The sequence below is a fragment of the Pan troglodytes genome, chromosome 3, assembly GCF_028858775.2.
Source record: "Pan troglodytes isolate AG18354 chromosome 3, NHGRI_mPanTro3-v2.0_pri, whole genome shotgun sequence".
Classification (NCBI taxonomy): Eukaryota; Metazoa; Chordata; class Mammalia; order Primates; family Hominidae; genus Pan; species Pan troglodytes.
In genome coordinates, this window is record NC_072401.2 from 55,860,155 (window position 1) to 55,881,852 (window position 21,698).

Here is a 21,698-nt window from a genome sequence, read left to right on the forward strand (position 1 = left end):
CCATTGTCTCAGCCCAAAATCTCCTTCAGCTGATAAGCAACTTCAGCAAAGTCTCAGGATACAAAATCAATGTACAAAAATCACAAGCATTCTTATAAACCAATAACAGACAAACAGAGAGCCAAATCATGAGTGAACTCCCAGTCACAATTGCTTCAAAGAGAATAAAATACCTAGGAATCCAACTTACAAGGGACATGAAGGACCCCTTCAAGGAGAACTACAAACCACTGCTCAATGAAATGAAAGAGGATACAAACAAATGGAAGAACATTCCATGCTCATGGGTAGGAAGAATCAATATCGTGAAAATGGCCATACTGCCCAAGGTAATTTATAGATTCAATGCCATCCCCATCAAGCTACCAATGACTTTCTTCACAGAATTGGAAAAAACTACTTTAAAGTTCATATGGAACCAAAAAAGAGCCCGCATTGCCAAGTCAATCCTAAGCCAAAACAACAAAGCTGGAGACATCATGCTACCTGACTTCAAACTATACTACAAGGCTACAGTAACCAAAACAGCATCGTACTGGTACCAATACAGAGATATAGATCAATGGAACAGAGCAGAGCCCTCAGAAATAATGCCGCATATCTACACCTATCTGATCTTTGACAAACCTGAGAAAAACAAGCAATGGGGAAAGGATTCCCTATTTAATAAATGGTGCTGGGAAAACTGGCTAGCCATATGTAGAAAGCTGAAACTGGATCCCTTCCTTACACCTTATACAAAAATCAATTCAAGATGGATTAAAGATTTAAACGTTAGACCTAAAACCATAAAAACCCTAGAAGAAAACCTAGGCATTACCATTCAGGACATAGGCGTGGGCAAGGACTTCATATCCAAAACACCAAAAGCATTGGCAACAAAAGCTAAAATTGACAAATTGGATCTAATTAAACTAAAGAGCTTCTGCACAGCAAAAGAAACTACCATCAGAGTGAACAGGCAACCTACAGAATGGGAGAAAATTTTCGCAACCTACTCATCTGACAAAGTGCCAATATCCAGAATCTACAATGAACTCAAACAAATTTACAAGAAAAAAACAAACAACCCCATCAAAAAATGGGCAAAGGACATGAACAGACACTTCTCAAAAGAAGACATTTATGCAGCCAAAAGACACATGAAAAAATGCTCATCATCACTGGCCATCAGAGAAATGCAAATCAAAACCACAATGAGATATCATCTCACACCAGTTAGAATGGCAATCATTAAAAAGTCAGGAAACAACAGGTGCTGGAGAGGATGTGGAGAAATAGGAACACTTTTACACTGTTGGTGGGACTGTAAACTAGTTCAACCATTGTGGAAGTCAGTGTGGCGATTCCTCAGGGATCTAGAACTAGAAATACCATTTGACCCAGCCATCCCATTACTGGGTATATACCCAAAGGACTAGAAATCATGCTGCTATAAAGACACATGCACACGTATGTTTATTGCGGCATTATTCACAATAGCAAAGACTTGGAACCAACCCAAATGTCCAACAATGATAGACTGGATTAAGAAAATGTGGCACATATACACACCATGGAATACTATGTAGCCATAAAAAATGATGAGTTCATGTCCTTTGTACGGACATGGATGAAACTGGAAATCATCATTCTCGGTAAACTATCACAAGGACAAAAAACCAAACACTGCGTGTTCTCACTCATAGATGGGAACTGAACAATGAGAACACATGGACACAGGAAGGGGAATATCACACTCTGGGGACTGTTGTGGGGTAGGGGGAGGAGGGAGGGATAGCATTAGGAGATATACCTAATGCTAAATGAGGAGTTAATGGGTGCAGCACACCAGCATGGCACATGTATACATATGTAGCTAACCTGCACATTGTGAATATGTACCCTAAAACTTAAAGTATAATAAAAAAAATTATTGAAAATCCAATAATTATATCTAATGATATTAACATATACTTAATGACTTATATTTAATGATATTATATAAGCAATTAAAATTGATGAGTTAAATATTTATTTTGAAAAACAATATGTCTATTACATGTTAAAATAAATATTTCAACTAACTATATATTCCAAAATTTTTAAAAAATAAGAAGAAAAGGCACTTTCTCACAATTTTGAAAATCTTTAAGGTCCAACCTAACAGAAACACAGCTGGATTCTTTTTTTTTTTTTTTTTTTGAGACTGAGTCTCGCTCAGTTGCCCGGGCTAAAGTGCAGTGGTGCGATCTCAGCTCACTGCAAGCTCTGCCTCCCGGGTTCATGCCATTCTCCTGCCTCAGCCTCCAGAGTAGCTGGGACTACAGGCGCCCGCCACGACGCCTGGCTAATTTTTTTGTATTTTTAGTAGAGACGGGGTTTCACTGTGTTAGGCAGGATGGTCTCGAGCTCTTGACCTTGTGATCAGCCCGCCTCGGCCTCCCAAAGTGCTGGGATTATAGGCGCGAGCCACTGCACCCGGCCAACAGCTAGATTCTTAAATCTTCTTCTGTATTCAGCTTCATATGTATATGTAGTTGGAAAAGGCAGGAGTGTTTTACTAGCCTTTTATGATAATTGTGGATATCTTTCTTTGATTCTATACCAAAACTTGACAAGTGATAGTTTCTTAAACGTTAATTGCAATGTAGAATTTGAAGCCACTTCAATGAACTCTGTAATATTCATACTCCATAATCTGTAATGCTAAAATCCACTGGTCTGTCTTGCATTTTGAATGGATTCCATGACATTATGTATTGCTTATTTGGAAAATAGCATTTCATTGAGTTTTGTGGATATTCCACATTGCCACATATCATTATACAATATAAAAATTACATTCATTAGTAGCACTATTGATCTCATGAGAAAAAAACATTAAGTATTAGAAAGCTGTCAAGCTCACAGTGGGGATACTGCTTTTGCTTGAAATCAAACTATGGCTTAGTACAGAGGGCTAGTATAAATTCACTAAAACTCACCTGGGTGCCTTTGGAACCTATTACTAGACTTTGCTTTTATATCTTCCTTCCCATTGACAAAAGCAGATGATTCAGCACTCTGACCCATTTCCTGCAAAGCCAATAGATGGTTCTATCTCTACCCCCAAGTGAAGACTACCCACTCATCTATCTTTCTGATCTGAGGATTATACCACTTCCCAGAAGACTGGAAAGATTGTGGTGATGAATGTAACAAATAAATAGATGGTTCTATCTCTACCACCAAGCAAAGACTACCCACTCATCTATCTTTCTGATCGGAAGACTGGAAAGATCGTGGTCATGAATGTAACAAATGACTTCACTCGTCATTTGAGAACCCACCCCCAACAAACAGGGAGTGGCATTTTCTCCCACAGGCCCAACCTTAAACATATGATAATCACATAACAACAGTAGGAACAAATAGTAACAAGAGATTGTTCTGTCACACCTACCAACAGATTGAGCAGTGTTATTTATAATTTTGATCCTCCACAAAGCATAAAAACAACAGTGTTTTGGGCCAAATTTCACAGAGCCCACTATAATAGGTGAGGTCTGTGTACAAGCCAAAGTCAAGAAAGAACGGGTGCTTTGAGAGAATAAAAATGCTCTCTTTACTCCTAGGGATTTAATGCGTGGCTCTGTTACCTTGCCTACAAGCTTTGTTTTGGGAGAATTTATAGGTGCTTATGATATACTTGTGATGTAAGGACCAAACAAAAAATAAAACAACATATTCATATTCATTTAGCAACATGAAAAACATGCAGAGAAAGAAACTCTGAACAGGTCTGAGGTGGAATCTTGTAAATCAAAGGAATAATTTTTTAAATTAAAAAAAGTTTATTAAAATCAAACAAGTAAAACAACAAAATATCAAAATAAACCAAATATTTGTTTTTAAAAATCAGCAAAGTCCAGAAATGTGGATTTAAGAAAGCTTCAAGACTTTGCCTCAAATAGGTCAAAGGTCTTCATGGCAGAGTTTTTATGCTACCATAACAATCCCATCCCATTTAGCCAAATAGGAATGTGATGAGACAGTATCCTCACATTTGGGAGTACAAAGATAACCTGCAGAGTTCCTGTACTCAGGGAGCTTGAAACATACTATTTGGAAGATGACTGGCATAACTGAAATGCGCTGTGATAAAAATATATCCGATTTATGCATAGTTAAAACAGGTAAAAGAAAACTACAAAAGTCTTTCTTGGCTACTAATCATAAACCCTTAAAAAGCATATGGCAGCTGAGAGGCCACATCCTTTGGGAGGCCTTCTGTGCCACAGCAATCCTAACACTTGACCAAGTCCCCTTCTATAGGTACCTATAGCATCCTGCACCTCTCTCTCTCATCAGTTTTCAAATTTTGCTGTTACATTTGTATGTTGTCATTTGATTAGTGTCTATTAGAGTAGACTATAAGCTCCATTTAAAAATATGAATGTGAAATGTTATACATTAGGAGAGAGTTATAGAATTGTAGTTAGAACTTTGCAAACTTTTTGTAAATTTAAACACATGTTGGTTTTTTGTTTTCTTTAAATATGCCCTTTCAGTTCTATCAAAAAGTACTGCCAAGGAAAAGAGACATGTGACCAACATAACTATAAATTCCTGAGCAACAGCTATCTAAGACTGATGCCCACTCTTTCAAATATGTTAACACTTACACTTGATATAAAGCAAATAAACAAGAAAAATTAAAAGCACATCCCACTGTCCAAAATCGTGGCAGCCATAGCCAAAAACAGAATAAAGAATCAATATCAGGAGCTTTAGAGTAAGACAGACTTGGTTTCCAATCCTAATTCAGCTAGTTTATTGTATGATCATAAGCAAATCAATTCACTTTAAGCCTCAACTTTTTGCATCTATAATATAGAAATAATAACCTTACTGACCTCATAAGAATGTTGGAAGATTTAAATAAGATGATGTTTCAGAAATGCTCAAAAAATATTAGTTATTATAATAAACATTGTAAACACTGATATTTAAATAAAGAAATGATAAGCCTATACTAAAACTCTATACTGAAAGATTACATTAAGATCTGTTTGCTACCAACCACTAAGTTTTTAAAAATAATGTACCATGATACTCAGAAATATGAGAATATTTTAATTATTTAATCATACAGAAAAGATTAAATGTCCCTATACATGCTTTTTTGACCATTTTTGTAGTCTGTTTTTATTTTATTATTTTACTTATTTACTATATGCTTTAATTAAATTGTCATTTTTTGATAATTATAGATTCACATCCATTGTAAGAAATAATACAAGATACTATACAATGATAATATCTTGCCAAACTACAGGACAATATTATACCCAGGATATTGACATTGATACAGTTAAGATATAGAACATTTCCATTATCAAAAGGGTCCCTCATGTTGCCTTATTACAGCCACACCCAGTTCCCTCCCACATCATCCTGTCCTTAACTCCCAGAAACCGCTAATTTTGTCACTTTCAAGAATGCTATATAAATGGAATCATATATTCTGTGATTGAACAAAGAACATGTGAGATTGCCTTTTTTACTTCATAATTTGCTGGAAATTCATTCAGGTTGCTGTATCAATAGTTCATCCCTTTTCACTGCTGAGGAATATTGCATGAATGGATATACATGCTTCTTTTTTTAGCAATGTCAAGAAAATTAAGACAAATTTAAAACTAGATAGGTTTTTCTAAGGTCTAAAATACTTATATAGTGCCGGGTGTGGTGGCTCATGCCTGTAATCTCAGCACTTTGGGAAGCTGAGGCAGGTGGATCACTTGAGTTCAGGAGTTGGAGAGGTCCTGGGCAAAATGGTGAAATCTCTCTACAAAAAATACAAAAATTAGCTAGGCATGGTGGTGTGCACCTTGTAGTCCCAGCTACTTAGGAGGCTGAGGTGGGAGGATCACTTGGGCCCAGGAGGTCAAGGCTACAGTGAGCCATGATTGCGCCACTGAACTCCAGCATGGGAAATAGAGAGAGACCCTATAAATAAAACAAAAAATTAAAAATTAAATAATGATATTGGGGAAAAATGGATCTGCACCTATTTATTACAAAACATGCTTCAGTTAAAATATAGATTTATCTTTGGCAGACCATAATATTATAGAACAAGTTATTAATGTCATCTGGATAATTCTATGGGCTTGAGGAAAGAGCTCAGCAATAAGGAATGTTCAAGACAGAATAGAAAAAATCATTTGATAATGGTAAAATAAGGAACTCAATTGAGAGCAGGTAGAGGGGTTTCTTTTCTATCTCTTTCCCTCATATTCTTGCCCCACTCCTTCCTCTTGGCGCTAATTAAGAACTAGATGACTTCTTTCTACTACATATATGGAAATGAATTTGAAAGCCGAAATTATCCTCTATTTTAGTATCCCTAGGGCTTCCAGTCTCCCCTGTCTTTTTTAAAAAGCTTTATTGAGGAATAATTCACATACTACATGATTTATCCATTTAATTCACATTACTTTGTCACAAGAAAAGCCAAATAATTAAAGGTGTTTGGTAGTTTGCAGGAGACAAGCAATTTCAGTTTACTACATTGTTTCCATGCTCCTCTATATTAAAAAGTAACAGCTGCAGAAAACAACATGACAGCAGGCAGGATCTTGCCAGTGATTGGAAATGGGTCATCTAAATATTCTTTATTTTGCTTTATAATATGAAATCAATACATTTTAGAAAATTCATTTAGAGAATTCAGAAAATGATAAAAAGGAATATATATTTATCTACCAGAGATAACGTCTCAAGTTGTATTTTTTAATTCTATCTTTGTTTTCTGTTTGTGAGTGTGTATGCATGACTGTGTGTGGTCATATCTCTTTCTGTAATGAATATAATCGAATACAAATGTTTTTTAAAATATAATTTCATTGCATCTATAGAATTCCTATAGATATACACCATCATCCATTAAATGTTCCAACATTGTTGAATGTTTAGAGTGTTTCCACTTTTTGCTATCATAAATAAATTTATAACAGATACCTTTGTATGTTATCTCTGTACGCCTCAATATGATTCTTTAGGATAAATTTCTAAAGGTAGTATTTTGGGAACCGAGATAATGTTAGTTAACAAGCTTGTCTCCCAAAAAAGTTTTAAAAAATATTTATTTGTATTTGCAGAAATGTACTTATGTTTACTATCTAATTCTGTAGCTAGGCTGCAGTAAAACTAACGCCATTTCCCGAGTTCTTTCCAAACTGCCCAAAACCCTTTGCAGAGCTTCCACTATAACGTCATAAAACTTATCATTAAGTAGAGGAGGGGGAACCCCTTCAAATGTTTTTTTATTCAAGAGAAGTAAATTTGGGGGTGGTATCTTAGTGACCTACAAGAATGTATGTTACTCTTAGTACACATGGAGGGATTCTCACTCCTTTTGATATGGTGCACCACATTATTTTTAAGTATATCCTGACCAACTACCCTGGGAAGGATGTATATGGTAATGTGGATTTGGGAGTGTATGTGTCTGTGTATTTTACAGAGACAAGGAATCTTTCTGATTTTTGTTAAAATAAATATAAGCAGGAATTATGAAACACATAATATAAACTCAACAAAAACATTACTGCAATGCACTTGCCCCTTTTTACAATGTAATATCTGATTCTTATATTGATTATTATCTTCATCTGAAAGGCACATATTAATAAAATTCTAAGTGAATTGCCTGCAATCTGCACACTCAGAGAAAAACTATGAGTTATTTGAATTTGTTCCAACCACAATCATAAAGCCCACACTTCTGCACAGTACTCGTTAATTCTCACATTTTGTAACAGAGGTAAGTCATTTTTAAAATGAGCAATTATGAATTAAACAAAAATAAATGTGGGGGAAATGTGCTTCAGTAAAAGATCCAGAAGGCTTTTTTTTTTTTTAATTATAGTTTAACTTCTAGGGTACATGTGCACAATATGCAGGTTTGTTACAAAGGTATACATGGGCCATGTTGGTTTGCTGCACCCATTAACTCGTCATTTATATTAGGTATATCTCCTAATGCTATCTCTCCCTCTGCCCCCCCAAACCACGACAGGCCTGGGGGTGTGATGTTCCCCACCCTGTGTCCAAGTGTTCTCATTGTTCAGTTCCCACCTATGAGTGAGAACATGCAGTGTTTGGTTTTCTGTCCTTGTGATAGTTTGCTCAGAATGACGGTTTCCAGCTGCATCCATGTCCTTGCAAAGGACATGAACTCATCCTTTTCTATGGCTGCATAGTATTCCATGGTGTATATGTGCCACATTTTCTTAATCCAGTCTATCACTGATGGACATTGGGGTTGGTTCCAAGTTTTTGCTATTGTGAATACTGCCACAATGAACATACATGTGCGTGTGTCTTTATAGTAGCATGATTTATAAGCCTTTGGGTATATACCCAGTAATGGGATCGCTGGGTCAAATGGTATTTCTAGTTCTAGATCCTTGAGGAACCACCATACTGTCTTCCACAATGGTTGAACTAGTTTACACTCCCACCAACAATGTAAACGTGTTCCTATTTCTCCACATCCTCTCCAGCATCTGTTGTTTCCTGACTTTTTAACGATCGCCATTCTAACTGGCGTGAGATGGTATCTCATTGTGGTTTTGATTTGCACTTCTCTGATGACCAGTGACGATGAGCATTTTTTCTTGTGTTTGTTGGCTGCATAAATGTCTTCTTTTGAGAAGTGTCTGTTCATATCCTTTGCCCACTTTTTGATGGGGTTGTTTTTTTCTTGTAACTTTGTTTAAGTTTCTTGTAGATTCTGGATATTAGCCCTTTGTCAGATGGGTAGATTGCAAAAATTTTCTCCCATTCTGTAGGTTGCCTGTTCATTCTGATGACAGTGTCTTTCGCTGTGCAGAAGCTCTTTAATTAGATCCCATTTGTCTCTTTTGGCTTTTGTTGCCATTGCTTTTGATGTTTTAGTCATGAAGTCCTTGCCCATGCCTATGTCCTGAATGGTATTGCCTAGGTTTTCTTCTAGGGTTTTTATGGTTTCAGTCTAACATTTATGTCTTTAACTACATAAATGAGTAAAAAGAAAGGACTTTCATAGAAAGTTGCCTTAGAACGCACCACAGATATATACCAATACACATTCCTTCCTTCTCAGAACTGCTCTACTTCAGAACCAAAGCCACACCTAAAGCAGGTAGCCAGGTGCTCCGTCAGAGTCTCCATAGTACATTTCAAACACCACCTCTGTATGGATTATTACATAAGCACTGACATGTAACATTTTGATCACTACATTTTTTAAATATCAATTTTCCTAGGTATTAATTAGATATGCTGATGCTATTAAAATGACACAATTAATAATGACTATAGATCTAATAAAATTGTTTCACTTTCTGATAGTCAACACATTGTCTGCAACAGACATTCAGTAACACCATGCTCTGAATACACCATTGGAATGATGACTTCACCTACAGAAAGGCTTATATTCCTACCCACAGTAGAAAGTAAAGCAATGGTATTTTCTAGTTTTTTCACTGAAGACAGTAATTTCTCAGTTAATTCTTTGCCTCTCCCCTACCTTTTATTGAACTCTGCAGGTGCAAGCTCTGAGTCAGTGGTGCTGATGCAATGCCATATTAAGCTTTCATGAAGTGGAACAGTCCCAAACAAGGTATGAAAGAGAATCTAAGGCTGAATGAGTCCTGAAAGGATCATCTTCCCCTATGAAGAGCTTCCTTACCTTCTAGGAAAAAAGTTTAAACCAAGACCAAGATAAGCACTTGACTTCTTCTTTTTTTTCAGACAGAGTCTGTCTCTGTCACCCAGGCAGGAGTGCAGTGACGCGATCTCAGCTCACTGCCACAGCCTCTAAAGTAGCTGAGATTACAGGTGTGCACCACCACGCCCAGCTAATTTTTGTATTTTTAGTGAAGACTGGGTTTTACCATGTTGGTCAGGCTGGTCTTGAACTCCTGACCTCAAATGATCTGCCCACCTTGGCCTCCCAAAGTGTTGGGATTATAGGCTTGAGCCACCGTGCCTAACCGGTTAAGCACTTGACTTCTAAAGAAAGGAATTCATTCATTGAACAGGGAGTTTTCTAGTCCTAAAAGCAAGGTTCTTCACCAGGTACAAGAAACACAAATATAAATAAGACATGGTCCTGGCTGCTGGAGGTCACAGAACAGTGGATTTCACTCCAGTGCTGTCCCACTATAATTCTTACTATTCCCTACTCATCACATGTCATGTAGATCCTTTCTTTGTATTTCCTTTCTCCTTCTCCTCTTTATTGTTTTGTTATACTTCACAATATGATTGAGAGAGGACTTTTATCCTTTATACGAAAGCACCCTTGTCAACCCATGTTACCACAACATATTTAAATTTTACAAAATGTAAAGGCATATTTTATGCCTGATATGGGTGTTATTAAACGACTTTTTTACAACTATAAAGTACAACTTCATATAATCCCATAAAAGTAAGGTTTATTAAAAAAAAAACCTAAAAAGAGATAAATCCACTGAAAGTATAGTGGGGAAAAATGCCTTATACCTCCTCCTCAGTGTAAGTTCAGATAGCATTTATTGGAGTCTCTTGATGAAGTGAGTGATAATATTCATGGGTCATATCCAAAAAGGCACATAAAAGTTAAAGTATGATTTTTAATCATCTACTGACACATTAGGAAAAATATATGTGCGTTACGCACCACTCTCTATTAGATATGTGAAGCCTATCCTGTTTTTCATGCAGAGATAATCATTTACTGGCATGACTGAGCTAGAGACAGAAAGCTTTCAATCCATACTAGCAATGTAGACCCTGGCGTGTCATAAGTTGCCTTGACCTGAGCCCCAGGGAAGTTGAATGGATACCACAAGTGTGAAGGAATAAAGGACAAGGTGAGACCATAGAGAATACACTGGATGGCTAGAAAAAACTAGCAAGCGCATCCATTGCATGTAGAACTTTCGTTTCAGGTCCTAGTTTTTAAGCAATAACAGTGAATAAGTCAATAGATGTTTCAAGCAAAATTTAGGCAACCTGGTTTAGAAATCAAATAATCAAGCCATAAGGAACTGAGAAAACAATTTATTTGTGTTTTAGAAAGCATTAACATAATCAAATAATGGACATGGGAAATCCAGAGTTACTAAAACCAGGCTGTTGGTCACAGAAAAAAGTGCTGTGAAGATATAATAGGCTGTGAGCAATAAAACTGTAAAAATCAGGTCAAGTTGGTAACCTGGACAAGTCAGATAATAGAAATTAACTGAGCATTAGATGGTCACAATAAATCCAGTATGCAAAGACTACAAATGCAAGCAAAAACAAAAAATTCTGCCTGCTGGAAACATTTATTAAAGAAGTTTACATTACATTAAAGAAGTTTAAATTTAATCTTTTACATGTAAAAAATTAAACATTTATGAAGTAAAGTCCATCATTTTATTTTTAGGACACAATTTTGTCTCCACTATATGGCACATTTTGGTTTATCAAATACATTCTCTCATGTTACTCAAACAATGCTTTCAAGCTGATAAAGGTCGGGGTTACAAAAGAACAACAGGTATGAAACAACAAAGCTTCATAAAAATACCAGTTTTTTTCTTATACAATCAATTGAAGTAGATGCTGGAATAAGAATAGGCTATCTTTCATTGGCACTAGGTATACAGAAGCAAGAAGGCAATGTTATAGAAGTAACCATATCAACCAACACACCTCAAATATGTGTGAAATAGAAATTCAGTCCATGCACTATAAACAGACTTATTCTAGATGGTTTTATCCATGCCTTCGTGTCCAATATCCCTGATATTAATGACTTCCAAAATTATCACTCCAGAACAGAGCTCTCTCCCAAACCCCACACCCACATATCTCAACCCTCTCCTGGACTTTTCCACCTGAATATAACACCTAGTGTCATCAACTCAACACATTCACATTGAATTAATTATCTCCTCCCACTCACTCATCTTTACTTCTCCCAAACTTTGCTTCCTTTCTATATACCTTCCTTGTTAATGGCAACACCATATACTTAGTCTCTAAAGCCAGTAAGCCTTTCTAGTCTACTTCCTGTTTTTCCTTCTCACTTTCATCTACTTCTGTATTAGTGTAGAACTACATCAATGCTACTTCCAGTTTTATCCCTGCACAGGGGTATCCAAGTGATCTTTCTAAAATTCAAATATGATGTTATTTCAGTGCTTCTAATTATTTAAAGGTTGCCTATGACCTACAGGATAAAATTAAAATTTCTTAATTTATTATGATATCTGGTTTTTCCTAAATGTTATGCTTCATCTTTCACAACTCACAGACAGGCACCTGTCATTTTGAAAGAGTAAATATTTTCTTTGCTATATGCATAGCATTTTATAGCTCTAAGCTGCCAGAAGTCTCATTGCCTTTTATTCTGCCTAGTGAATTTCTGTTCATTCTGTGGGATGAAACCCGACTCATTCATTTACTTTTCAGAGTCAGAGGAAAAGAGCTATTACTTCCTCTCCAATGATGCTCTCTCTCTCTGTTTTTATTTTTCAATCTATCTGTGTCTCTTACACACATAAACACACACGCACACACACTGTCTCCTTTTCTAAACAGATAGACATGTACATATACATACACACATGTATCTAATATTGCACTAGCAAGCTGTATTACACTAATTTGTTTGCACATCTTTCTCCTCCACTAGTGTCTGGACTTCTCAAGAGCTGAACCAAGTTTATATATATATATTTTTCTATTGCCTGCTATATGGCTTAATATGTACCAGTGGCAAAATTAGTATTTGCTGGATGGATGAATGAATGAGTCTCCAAGAAAATATGTATAAACTTAAACATTACAGAACTGTTCATAATAGCAATAAATTGGAAATAGCATACATATTCATCAGCAGAAAATGGATACTCAGCAATTGAGTATTATAGAAATAGTGCTACATCTATTAGCATGGGCAAACTTGAAAGTCATAGCATTAGTCAAAACAAAGCAAGTTATAGAAATATAAAACAGGTAGATTGAAAATATACATAATATTCACATCTGTCAAATTTAGGTATTGATAACATAAGTATTAATGTTTTAATTAACATTATTCTTATACACTTTTGGGTATATTTAAGTATTTCCTAACATAAACCTTTTAAAGACCTGGACATAGAAATATAACAAAGTGATAATATCAAAGGCTACAGACATAACTTGAAAGGAAGAACCTCACTTCTTCCCAAGCCCATGATATACATTGCATGGACCCAAATAGAATTAAGTTTAAATGATGTATCATTTGACCATCTAAAGTATATTTCCAAGGAAGTCTGTGATTCTCCACAGTGAAGAAAGATCTTTGATATAAATTGTTCTTTACTGAAGTTTTTTTGGATATTGCTATCAATGCTTGTTTTACTCATGAAAAATCAGAAGTAGTACATATATATGTGTTGAGAGAAGAGCCTCAAAAGAAAAAAAATCAACCTCAGCTAACCATGTACGAATACCATAGATTGAAAACACCTAGACATGAAAAGATTCCCCCTTTTCAAAAGTCCCTGTAATTAGAACAAGTTGAGGAGAAAAACACAAGGGTCTCAGTCAAATGAAGAAAAAATAAAATAAAACTTTGTGATGGTTCTGAGGTGATCAATCTTGGAAAAATGTTTTTGCTTATTTGAGGCTAACGAGCAAGGAAACATATAAAAGTTTGTACATGTTTTTGTACAGTCTATATTACCAAAGTATCAGAAAGTTAAAGTCTTTTCATAATAGATAATAAATTTTCATATATTTTCATTTAAAACATGTTGTAATTTTAGTGATAGGCTCACCACACAATAGGAGAATGAAGGGAAGGGAAACTACCTTCACTTAGTAGCCATTATGTGCTAAGCATGTAATTCTCATGACAGTTTATAAACACTAGTATTACTACCTCCATTTTGCGATAGCTGAAAATAAAGCCCAGAGAGTTAGATGTGATTTTTAAAGTTAAAATTGAATTTAAAACCAAACCCTCCTTACTTTAAAGACCACGTTTCTTTTGATACTACACCCTACTTCATATTTGAGTCCCTTTCCCCACACACTAGGCTTCTATCTTCTCTTGTGGAAAGATAAGGATCTAAAGCTTCATAGTATACTGATTGGTAATGATAACAGGCCTGGAGAATGGGTTACAAATGAGACACAGCTATCTCCTCTCTCTGTTAAAACTTTACATAAATGCACAGGTAAGGTATGAAATATGCTTTAATATTAAACACATGTGTAAGCCTTTATTATACACCAAGCTTAAATGTTCATTTGTTTTTAGAATATAAGTAATAATTACTAAGAAAATAAACTTAAGACCAATATGATAAATATTATAGGTTACTTGTGCAAATAATCTAAGATGTTTACAGCTGTTTGCTGCATTATTCATAACAGTAAAACTCAGGGAACAATCTAAATGTCCAATAGTCAAGAACTGAATAAATAAAATTTAGTATATCCATAGCACTCAATACTATAGAGTCATTAGAAGTCTGTTTTGGAAGAAAGCATTTTATAAAGAAACACGTACATGGTGTAGAGCTGCTAAATACAAATAGTAGATACAAGGCAAAAGAACTGTTTAAATATTTAGATCTATGTATAAATATAAAACAGTACAAGGTCAAACATCAAATTGTTTACCTTATTTCACTTTGGTTGGGATTAAGGTTCTTTCCCTCCCTCTCTATTGTCCAAGTTTTCTAAGTTTTTGCAGTAAGGATGTATTACTGACACCAAGAAAAATATCAGTAGTCAGGCTGCCCTCTCAGGTATTGACAAAGCTCACTGCAGGCCAGGGAAGCTTTGCTTACTTAGTAACTTAGGCTTTGGGCATGGGTTGTGAGGGCCAGAATAGCCTGAGGTGGGAAGATGAGGTAGAAACAGAGAGAGAGAGGGAGACTGGGATGGTGGATAAAGGCCTGAGAGAAAAAAATCCCTTTCATCTAAGTGCCTCGGCCTTCCCTATCTCCCCTCTCAAAGTCAGGTTGTTCCAAAGGAGGGAGAGGCAATAAGGAATTCATCCAGGGAACAACATAATACACAACTATGAACAAGTGCTGATGTCATCCTGAGAAGGCATACATCTTAAGTATAAAAATAAAGTTTCCATAAAGTTGGTCCCTCATGTGTAAGTCACTTCTTAATTTATTTATGCTTATAAGAACTACTCTACTCTGATACTGTATTAGTATCAAAAGCAACCAAGAAGTATATTCTTTTAGTTATGCTAAGTTGTAGCTTAATAATCAACTGATTTATCATTTCTAAATTGTTTAAATATTCACACGCAATGCCTAACATAGAACACAACACATAACACTTATTGAATATTTGCAATATACTGGGCACTGTGCTATGCTCTTTACATGGATTGGCTACCTTGATTACACTATGCAAAAGGTTTTTTTTTTGAGAAGTGTTAAATATTCTTTATTTGGTATGACACATAAACCACACTAAAATGCCTTTCAATAAGTAAAAGGCATCATTTTAGATATGGGAAATTCTACTTAGATCCGCATAGTTAAGATCAAAAATATAAAGTAGACATCGCTATGAAAGGTTACTTTTATTATTATCATTTAAATCACATCAATGAACAGATTGAGATTCAGAAACGAGACCAAGCTCACAATCAGCAAGTCTCAGAGCTGGAATTTAAATCCTGGAATTCTTACTTTAGAAAGGCCTGTGCATTTTCACTACTCTGTACCATGAAAATAATGACAACTTTTAGGAAGGAGGGAAGGAACCCTTAAGTGGAGTAGCAGAGGCTAGCAAAAGAGGACAAGCTGGACAATAACAAATAAGAAATGAGATATGGAAAGGACTATAGTATGAGTGAAGCCATGAAATGTGCTGGCATCACTCAGGAAGCACTCAGGGCTGTAAGTGAGCAAGTTGTACTCCCGGGTTGCATGAGCTGTGGGGATGGTGGAGCTATTTCCTTGCCCCACCCCTTGGAACTTCTCCATGTCCTGGTTTCCTGAAAATTACGAACCCTGTTTCAAGGAGGAGGAAATACACCTGGGGGAAAACCCTATTGAGCCCTAGGATAATGTTTGATGGGAGTGTTTCTAAGACTTGATAATATGATTGGAGAAGTGGTGAAAGGAAATTCGTTGGTCACTTTGTACTTTATGACAAGTAAGTACGAATATTCTGAGTTACTAAATTGCCCATTTATCCTGTTTTATATCATGGTATCTGTCATTAAAAGTGTTGCAATAGACACTCTAAAGTTACAACTGTGAAGGTTCATTCGTCACGCTGGAAGGGATGGCTTAGTGGCCAAAAATGCCAGCTTTCACCACCGTGACACTGCATCCAGAGCTTGACATGCAAGTGGCATTGACTCAGCAGCTCATTTCCTGAATATAGTTTCAGAGTTTACTCGGATGGGTGGAGGGTAATGTGGACAATGTCTAAAAAAACTTGCCTATCCTGCTGAATAATGAAGATTCCTAGAATTTTACAGACTTAGGATAGCCTACAGTTTCCTTAAAGCAGATACGAGAAAGCCCAATGATCTCCAACATGATCTTAGAATTGATACTGGCTAGCTTTCCCTTCTTTATCAGTAGCTTGTGCAAAGCTGATTTAGCCTTTCCCTAAACTGCTCCTCCCCTTTCAACCATCCAATACTCTTACTGTTCTTTAGATGTAATAGTCTCCTTACTCTTTCTTCACCTTTCCCATAATTTCTTTTTTTCTTTTTTCTTTTTTTTTTTTCTGAGACAGAGTCTTGCTCTGTTGCCCAGGCTGGAGTGCAGTGGTGTGATCTCGGCTCACTGCAACCTCCGCCTCCCGGGTTCAAGTGATTCTCCTGCCTCAGCCTCTTGAGTAGCTGGGATTACAGGCACCCACCACCACACCTGGCTAATTTTTGTATTTTTAGTAGAGACAGGGTTTCACCATGTTGGACAGGCTGGTCTCAAACTCCTGACCACAGGTGATCCACCCACCTGAGCCTCCCAAAGTGCTAGGATTACAGATGTAAGCCACTGCACCCGGCCACCTTTCCCATCATTTCTTAATCTTAACATTTACACCTAAATCACTCCATTCATACACTTAATGACATGAACTACTCTTTCATGAATAAATATTTCACTTTTTATTGCTTTAGCAACTACTTTATGATGACAAACTGGAATAATTTGGTAGTTCCCAAAAATAATGCTACACTGTGTAAATCCAACAACTAGAATAATTCCATCTTAAAAAATTAGATTATATCGGCTAAATATGTATCAATTTGAAAAAGTTCTTATTGTAGTTATAATCTCAAAATCAACACAGCTCACATTTACTGGGCAACCACTATGTGTTAGATATTGTTCTAAGCACTTACCTAGCAAGCTTAAAAAAAAATACCACGCCTTTACCTGCTGTAGTCTAATGAAGATAACAACTATAAACAGGTACTATGTGCTATAACCATGGTACATTAAAGTACTCTAGAAACTTGTTAACTCTTTCTGTGAACTCAGAGATTTGGCTTTGAGTAGGGACTTGAAGCTACTTACTTCTAATTGCATAGTGTGACAGGGTCTGATTCTGCAGATCTAAGCTTCTAACTGAGTCTAAATCTCAATTTTGGGGGCAATTTTAAAAAGGTGAGTGATATATAAGCCAGTAGGAGTAGTACTATGAGAAACTGGAGGGATGACATTAATATTAAATAAGCTAATATTCATGTCTCAGGATCTTCACACAGGATTTCCTCTTTTACTTTCTTCAAGCTTGTGTCAAGATTTCATCACCACATTCTTCACTCTCATCTCTCAGACATTATCATTCTTTCTGATATATATCACGCAATCCTCCTCCTTCTACCCTGAGTTCTCCTAGATGAGGTTGTTTCCATATATGCTGACATTCTCATTATGACAGTGATCTAGCCCTCCCCGTTCTGGCTACCTCTGCCATTAGATCACTATTTCCTTTTTAAATACCCACTGCTATTTGTATTTGTTTATTTCCCACACACAATGCATGATATGGTCATTCTGGCAATACTTTATTCCTATTGTCTGGTTATATGGGATTTATTTTTTATATTCACTCACATTTTTTCTATAATTTATAAATGCCTACATGTTTTATCCCTAACTTCTCCAGGTGATTATTAATTAACTGGAAATGTAGCAATCTTTAGTTATTTCTTATAAATTCTCAGTTTTCTTCCCCTAAATTTCCCATTGGCTAAATATTTATTTCTTCAAGAAGACTGCAGAACTACATACAAATCTGTCTTCTACGTTCAACATACTTTTGTATTTAGTAAGAGGCATTAAAGGTGAAATAAAAAAGCAAGGAACAGGACTTCTTCCCACTGTCTTTGTTTAAAATGTCTTCTAACTAGTATTAGCATGGTGTATGGCCAACTTGGCTACATCTGAAGTAGCTGCTCACCTGACTGGCGCCCTCTGGTGGTAAGAAAATACCCTCAGCGGGATGCTTGTGGGACAGCCTCAACACCCACCACACCTAAAGCTTGAGTACCTCCTGGCTCCTGTCTTGTTTATTTTATATAGGCTTGAGTTTTCCTTGTCCTTCTCTTCCTTTATTTTCCTTTTCTTTTTCTTTTCCTGTCTTCTTTTTAAATATCTGTACTCAAGGCTGATTTAGGCCTTTACAAAGAAAGCTAGAGAGGATAAACTCAAGGAGGACAACAGTGTTGGCATTATGGCATAAGCTTTGACTTAGTTACAAGAGAATATCAGTGTTTCTTGCAAGTGGATTGTGATCACCCATGTGCCATTTGTCATAATAATAAAACAAACCACGAGTAGGAAGGCATGATGAGAGATTTTCCTCCACTAGAATAAAATACTCATTCAATATAATATTTGATAAATGTTATCTAAGGACAATAGTCAAATATTCTGTACAAGCTGTTAACATTAGTCAAATAATACCTTTTAAGGATAATGTAAACTTCATTCTGCCTAAGGTTAGAAATGGACAAAGATGAGCATTCAAATTCCTCTTTACTCAACAAATTCTGTGTCTTGTGTGTGAACAGAAGTGTCTCTAAAAAGAAGTCAGTATAATACTTATCTGCCATGAAGGTATCAGTGGCTGAAGCAGTATTTCACTTAATGCTGATCTGTGGTATGAAAAAGTTTACTAACTCTCTAAACATGCCTGACTTCTGTCAATGCAGTTCAAAAATTTGCATTTGATATCACCCAAATGTAATTTTTTGGAAAAACAGGCAATGTGGTATGGTTATCTGTACCAGCTTACTGATTTTTTTTCTGGGAAAAAGAACATTTCTATTTTTACTCTATGAGGAGCCAACTACTGTTCCTGCAGTCATGTATATATTCTAGGTTCCAGAAAAAGGCCTATAGAAGAATCAGATATTTTATTAAATTTGATTGAAACTATGTGTTCAAATACAAAACAAATTAGAGCAAAATCTAGACCCATTAAATGAAATTGCAATACCTCTCCTCTCTGTTTCTACTTTTACACCTCTAAAGTCAGTTCTTGACACAACTGCAGACATGAGGTCTGATATGTTTTTAAAGGTGTGATCAGTCCTTTAAAACCTAAGTCAGACCATGTTGATCTGCTGTCAGCCATTCTTGGCTTATATCAAAATCCTAACCATGGCCGACAATGTCCTTCATGAGTTAACCCTGGCTACCTTCCCAACAACATTTCTTACTAGTATCCTCATAATTTATTAATATTTTATTAAAATCAGAGTAATATAATAAGCCGTCAAAGACCTGTGTTCTGGAATACATCAAGCATGCTCCTGCCTAAGGACTTTGGTATCTGCTGTTTCCTCTGCTCGGGATGCTCTTCCCCCAGGAATGGTTTGTGCCTTTACTTCATACATATCTGCTTCTGTCGGTATCTCCATGGGAAGCAGAATCCACCCCATATAGTAATGAAATAATTTTTACAGTGATATATTCAGGCTAAGATAAAAACAAAAGCTGTTGCAGCTCTTAGAGATTAGAAACTGGAGGAAGCTTGTACCATTCCTAGGTCTGTAGGGGTGAGGAAATGGTGTTACTGCAGCCCAGTGAGAGCCTTAGCTGTCGGGGAAAGGATGCTGAGCAAAAGCTATCGATGCAGGAGGAAGAGAAAGACAGTAGAAGTGGAAAAGAGTAGAGAAGAAACACCATGACTTGACATTTCTCTTCTTCTCCTTCAGATATCCTACTAGTGCCAAACCTTGCTGGGAGCCAGTGTTAGAGGAACACAGGTGAGGCCATCTTCATTAGTCAGCCTCTCAGGGCCAGACCAGGGCAGGGAAGGGCAGACACTGGGGCTGGTGGACAAATGGAGAATGGCCAGGACAAGAACTCTACTCAAAAGGTCACCTCCCAAGAAAGATCTTCACCAATCAATCAATCTAAAACAGTATCCCCAAAACACTATTCCTTCATCCAGTTTCATTATAGCACTTATCATTATCTGGCATTATATTTTACTGTTTATTTGCTCTCTCTCCCACTAAGATGTAAGTTCTACGAGGGCTGGCATTTCATCATTTGTATCCATTGCTGTATTCCTAAAATTTAAAACAGATACTGCTGCATAGGAAGGGTCCAATATTTATTGAATAAATAATATTCAATTGAATGAATTTAGTATTCAATTGAATGAATTTAGTACTATCTTTGCTATTCAAAAGTACACGTTTAATTAAAATCAGAGTAAATGATAAACTCTCAAATATCTGTAAGTGAATTATCCATACACAAGCCCCATATTCCAGCCTTTTCTATGTTCTAAAATGTCTTTCTTGTTAACTTACCCTGTAGGAAAACACAAACAAATTTAAATAAATTTAATCTTATGAAATATAATAAGTATACATATACATATATTCCATAAAACTTTCTTTTATATATTAAAATAGAGAATTAAAGAGTCTCATCATTGAAGGAAGCATTAAAACACAATGAACCCAACCTAGTACTCAGTAGACAGACATTCTCTGCAATGGTCCTTTAAATGGTAGGGAGTAAAGAAAGAATGTAATTCCTTCCCCAAAGAACATATGCTCAAAATAATTACAACTGTTTACATGCATTTTTAGCTATGTTGTTTAATTTATTGAAATATTTTGATAATGTTGAAAGGGGATTTTTTTTTGTCAACCAAAATGGGGCAAAATCCAATAAACGTTGACAAATAATGCTCTATGAAATGCCACTTATGTTTTTATCTATTTTGCTAATCACTGTAGTGATAAGGAACTTACTATCTCAAGAACTGGTGACTTTGAGGCAGCTTTTATTATTATAAAAGTTTGGGCTTGGGTTTTTTTCTTTATGTTAAAAAAAAAGTTGTTGTATCTCTTTAGGTCATACTTTCTTCCAGACCAAACATCCTCAGTTCATCAGACCAAATTTCATATGTCATCTTTTTTGGAAAGATTCTTATCCTAGATACTCTCCTTTGGACATGGTCTCATCCATCAACTTTTCCCCTAAAGTCTAGACTTCAGAACATAATTCTTCAGCCTGGCTGTGTTTAGGGCAGCATAGTAACTATCTTTTCCCCTCACCTGAACATTCTATGTTCCTTGATACAACTTGAAAGTACAAGTTTTATTGTTCTCCATAGCTACAATGTATTATTTACCTGCACCAACCTTTTTCCGTAAATGCTGTTAAACCATGTTTGTCAAAGCA

The 21,698-nt window shown here is 36.0% G+C and overlaps 1 protein-coding gene across 8 annotated transcripts in view; it reads right to left on the minus strand.

Moving 5' to 3' along the window:
* The window catches only part of MTHFD2L (methylenetetrahydrofolate dehydrogenase (NADP+ dependent) 2 like), a 154,625-nt gene that overhangs the window by 55,722 nt on the left and 77,205 nt on the right, over positions 1-21,698 (minus strand). The window contains exon 7 of one of the 8 annotated variants that reach the window (XM_054683007.2): positions 2,502-5,973. The exons of 6 other annotated variants lie outside the window; for them this stretch is intronic. In XM_054683007.2, the coding sequence (XP_054538982.1) occupies positions 5,918-5,973 (56 nt within the window). In that variant the 3' untranslated portion in view covers positions 2,502-5,917. Of the gene's footprint in view, positions 1-2,501; positions 5,974-8,085; positions 20,817-21,698 lie in introns of those variants that run through there. One more of the 8 variants, XM_063809552.1, reaches the window with a different exon arrangement.